We start from the raw sequence: 4912 nt of genomic DNA, 5'->3' as shown, positions 1-4912 counted from the left end.
GTACATATTAAATTTTGACTTGGTTCAAAGATTTCTGTCGAGATTTGGCTATCTCAAGTTTGATGGATTTGAATATATGTGGTTAACTTCGGTAATAAGGGAAAAAAAAAACAACAATGTATGATACAAATTGTCTTAATATTTACAGCGGCACAAATATTGAAATTTCACAAATTATTTCTTGTATTAAATTTTAGTATAATATTTTTTGGAATTCAAATATAACTCCAGATTTTATAAAATTTGTGAAGAGTATAGATAACATAATATTATTACCACATTGTATTGAAGCCATCAGTAAACATAAAATCAATCTCAAAGCAAAGTATCCAACAAAATTGATAAGTATTAAATATTAATGTTTCCAAGTGACAAAGTCTGACAAAAAAACTAAGGTGCATTAGTTAACTGTTTGCTAAACTGTCACATTTCCTCAGTTTTCAACTAAATGCATTTCAAATTCTTCGCCTCCAACTTATAAAATATCATCAGTTGCCTTTCTTGTTCAAATCTCCATCGGTTTCTTCTTTCGAACTAGTCTTCGCCTTAGATTCATCAAAGTCCAACAACTGCATTAAAAAAAACAATACGGTTTCAAGAAATAACGTCCACTTTCATCGTAACAGAGTAATAGAAATACAGCCAACCAAGAAGATTTTCAAGCATGGATTACTTACAGATTTGGCTTCACCATTCCATATGCAGTGTACAGCCAAGAATCCAATAACAGCTGGCACGATATATAGCAGTGCAGGCTAGACGAATCCGATCGATAAGAACAGTAACTATGTCAATCATAAAAATAATACGAGGGGGTACTGTTTTTTTTGTTTTTTTTTTTCGGACGACAATCAAATTTTTTCGAAAAGATTAGTGACCTGTGCAGCTTGAAACCAGTTCATAACTACTATGGTAAGGATCAAACCAACTGCATATCCAGTAAAGGAGCTCTTAAAATATTGGTTCCCTTTACCTCTGGAAACATCAAAACGTAGCGCCAATGCGACAAATATTCCTGAAAAATAACAAATCTTAATATTTGATCCATTTAAGAACTAGCATGCACAAAGAAACGAATCATAAAAATTCTATAGCGGGTGAACATGTAGTATTTTCAGGACCTAGTGTCTAGAGTAATACCAAAAGATAGTTGACAGAAATGGTATAACTATTTTTTTTAAAAAAAACTACACAACTCAAGTATCATATCTCACACTGTGCTAGTAAGGACAATTCTTGTTCCTAGCAATAATTTTTTTTTTGTTGCGAAAAAAGACTTCTGCATTCTCCCAACAATTGAATTTACCTACAACTCATAAGCACCGAACACATAAAACCAATAATAAAATTGAGCATCTGCTGCAATACCAACAACTATAACCGGTGGTTGTTGCTCCCCAACAATCCAATCATCACATTTTACCACCACACTGGTAGTCATTGCTCTCCAGTAAGGTTTTACATTGAAATTTGATGTGACATTCGAAATTTTAAGTTCTATTAGAAAAATATTTTCATACCTGGAATTACTATATCACCAAGTCCTAGCATTGAAAATGGGCGTGTGGAATCCGTAGTCGGAAATAAAAGCTGCCAAAGGGAGATAAAATTATGATACGTATGAATTTGAACTATTAAAAAATGGCTCAACAAGTTAACAACGCTTCACCAGATAATTGTCTTGAAGTATGAACGGACCTTAATAGGGGCTTCAAAAGATTTCGCAACGCTAACCATCACTGGCGTAAAAAAGACCCAGAATATATCGTATATGAAAAGACCACCCTGCAATTTGAATGTTAATACATTCATTAGCTGTGAATCCAAGAAACACTATGAAACATTAACAGAAACATGTTGATGGATAATGTAAACTTAGAACAAAAACTCTTTTACAGAAACTAAATGCATTTCTCACCAAGAGAATAGCACCAGTCTTAAATGAGCCAAGTGAAAGCATTTCAATTCCCTGGAATCATTAAATGATAAAAAATAAACATGAAAGTCAGAAAAGCATTTCTCATGAAATGGCAATCCACAGTGGACGTTTCAGATTTGATCAAAATGACAGATGTTAAGGGCACTAAAACATGTAAATTAAACCTGAATGCAGAAAGAGAGACCCAAGATATTGTTAGCTAGCCAATGCTTCTTTGATGCATACCATGCGCAAAAGAAAGCTCCAGGAATTGCTGCAACCATTTGTGATTTTGTAAACTCAACTTCCAAAGCTGTATAACAAAAAATGAAAAGATAGATATCAATATTCTGAATATAAGAAGAAGCAATATGATGTGAAGCAGAGACCATGATAATTACATACACCGAAAATATGGGAAATGCCAGGTAATGAGGTTAGTATTCCATGGTTCTGGCAAAACTCGTTTAACTGCGGGTAGCAATGTTGCCCTACAAGTTCGAATGGATAAGGAAGATTTGTAAATAAGTACCATTATTCACCATTAAACTGAAAAAAATATATTACCACAACTGAAGATAGAAAATGGTGATAATCAGTATAAGACAAACATACGAAAGAGCAATGATCCCAAGTACGAAAAAATAGCACGTCAGCACAGCATTAACCAAGTCCTTCGATAAAAATTTGAAAAGCAAAAACAATGACAACAACACAGCGCTCCCAACCAAAGGAAATCGCATGGCATGTTCTCTAGACATTGTTTCCTGAAAAACACAACAGTGTAATTCAGAAAATGAAAAGTATAATTCTTCAAATCAGTGGCTTTCATTTGACGTTCAACTTACCGATGGTGGAGTTGGCTTAACAGAGCGATAGCAACCCACATACACTGTTAGACAAGCGGTCAAAATAACATTAAGATTTGGGTCTACATTCAAAACAAGAGGGGCGATGGTTAACCCTGCATCAAACAAAGTAACACATGATCAGAATGTGCTAACAAAAACTGATAAAGAAGCTATAATCGCATCCAACCACCATATTTTCATGGTCATTTAACCTGAAGCCATATAATCAGATACAAGCAGGGCAGACCCATATTTTTGTAGGCGAGACGGAAGTAGAATATTTGAAAAGATTATACATAGAATTTCAAAGATTTTTCATCTTGTTGATTGGGGGAGGGGGTCCTCCTGTGGATACGAGCACTTAAAAAATGGACACACGTCAATGAGCAAGTGAAGAAGGAAATTTTAGTACAAATTCAGGGCATCATTTTTGAGCGAATAATTGATAGAACAAACAAATATTTATTCCTGTGGAATCAAATGTAACAATTAAAATAAAAAACATCATACCTGCCAAAGCCAAATTAACCAGCCTCTCGCTATTCTTCATCGTATATATTGTAGAAATTCAGAGCTTCCCTCAGTTTCTCACCAACGAAAAACTACAAAATCAGGTAAATGAAAATGGTATAAACACGTAAAATAGCAATATTTCCAATACTCTTTACATTAGCGTCAGACAAAAATATATCCATATTGTTTGTAATCTAAAACAAAAGACCGTGATCTGTAATCAAGGCGCCAAAATACGATCTTTCAAATCACCAAAAAAAAGACCTTTGGTAAACTGCATCTCGAAATCCAGTACAGATTCAGAGGCCCATATCAAGAAATCCTCTGACAACCAGAGAATTAAATTCCCATAATTATTGAATCAATTCGTAAAATTAAACAAAAACCCATGTCATTTAATCCTTCACTAAACAGGAATAAAAAAATTACATCTTGATTAACAAAAAATGAATATACAATAACGTATAAAAAGAAAAGAAACCGGGTCAAACCTCGAGAGGAGACGTAGATTTGGGCTTTTGTCACTCTCGCTTAGAATTCAATTTCCAAATTCAACACAGATCAAACAACCGTATATAGTGTGTTTAGTGTGTGATTTTTCACACGGAGGAGGTTTTAGTTCTACCGTCAAAAGAAACGAAGAGAATGGAAAGGGTTGGACAAATTTAAGAACGTTATTGACTTCAATTTTCTTGAATTCATCACTCATTTTGAAAAAGTGATTAACAATATTTCTGCATTTGGTTTGGAGAACAGGACAATGAAATGATTAAGAAAAAATGATAAAAAAATGATTTAAGCAAAAATATAATATATAATGATAAAATAATATTATGTTTGGTACGATGGATTAGAATGTGACAATTAATAATTTTTTGATGAATTGATAAAATTGCTCTTCTATTTGTGTGTCGGCGGGGGCGGCGGTCGGCCGGAAGTGGTGGCGGCGGTCGGACGGAGGAGGCGGCGGCGGCCGGCCGGAAGTGGCGGCGGCGGTCGGCCGGCGGCAGGGGTTGGCGGTGGGCGGTCGGTGGAAGGAAGTGGTGGTGAGTTTGGATTTAGGAGAAGGGTAAAATTGAAAAAATAGGATGAATTAAGAGTGAGATAAATAATCTTAGGAGGTGATGAGGTATTATTTTAACCTAACTAATATAACCTAATCATTTATAGGAGGGATTGAGTTGGTTAAATAAAAATCGTACCAAACGCTTGATTAGGTGGGTTTAATCAAAACCCACCTAATCCATGAACCAAACACAGTTAATGTTATAATTGTATGAGAAACGGTATATAAATTTTTTTCAAATATACAATGTTACTATTACTTTATAATTAAATATTTGAGGAAAAGATTTTTTAGATTCAAAATAATAGATTCCAGTAAATAGTTTTGAATTCTTCTAAACTCTCCGACGATATTAGATAGATCCAAATGACAATACAAAACTATGATAATCAGTTATATTATGTATCACATAAAATTGAGAAAATCATTAAAAAACAAGATTTTATTGGAACATTAAAGCATATACAAATAAGAATAAAAACTCTAGAACAACAATGAAGTTCTAGTAAGAAGATCTCGGAAGGAAGATTACCATAATCTTTTGGTACTAACCCTTATTACACC

The 4912-nt window shown here is 34.0% G+C and overlaps 1 protein-coding gene across 2 annotated transcripts; it reads right to left on the bottom strand.

Moving 5' to 3' along the window:
• Positions 1–326: 326 nt before the first annotated feature.
• Positions 327–3972, bottom strand: LOC142543135 (signal peptide peptidase-like). 2 transcript variants are annotated; one of them, XM_075650194.1, is made up of 13 exons: positions 3774–3972; positions 3547–3606; positions 3280–3371; positions 2767–2882; positions 2534–2685; positions 2324–2409; positions 2104–2231; positions 1919–1969; positions 1699–1785; positions 1521–1590; positions 879–1015; positions 678–755; positions 327–569 (listed from the first exon to the last, which is right to left on the bottom strand). In XM_075650194.1, exons 3-13 carry the CDS (start codon positions 3317–3319, stop codon positions 489–491), a joined length of 1026 nt encoding a protein of 341 aa, XP_075506309.1. In that variant the 5' UTR covers positions 3320–3371; positions 3547–3606; positions 3774–3972; the 3' UTR covers positions 327–488. The 2 variants fall into 2 exon arrangements, with proteins under 2 accessions (XP_075506309.1, XP_075506308.1); XM_075650193.1 differs by lacking the exon at positions 3547–3606.
• Positions 3973–4912: the final 940 nt, after the last annotated feature.

Source organism: Primulina tabacum, chromosome 4 (genome assembly GCF_025594145.1).
Source record: "Primulina tabacum isolate GXHZ01 chromosome 4, ASM2559414v2, whole genome shotgun sequence".
Taxonomy (NCBI): Eukaryota; Viridiplantae; Streptophyta; class Magnoliopsida; order Lamiales; family Gesneriaceae; genus Primulina; species Primulina tabacum.
This window is presented reverse-complemented; position numbering and strand designations above follow the sequence as displayed.

Excerpts from the sequence above, each read along its gene's own strand:
- LOC142543135 (XM_075650194.1), bottom strand. The coding sequence starts at position 3,319 with ATGAAGAATAGCGAGAGGCTGGTTAATTTGGCTTTGGCAG. Across the intron at positions 1,016-1,520 it reads TGGTGATATAGTAATTCCAG|GAATATTTGTCGCATTGGCG; the intron begins GTATGAAAATAT and ends GTTATTTTTCAG. Across the intron at positions 570-677 it reads GGAATGGTGAAGCCAAATCT|TTGTTGGACTTTGATGAATC; the intron begins GTAAGTAATCCA and ends TTTTTAATGCAG.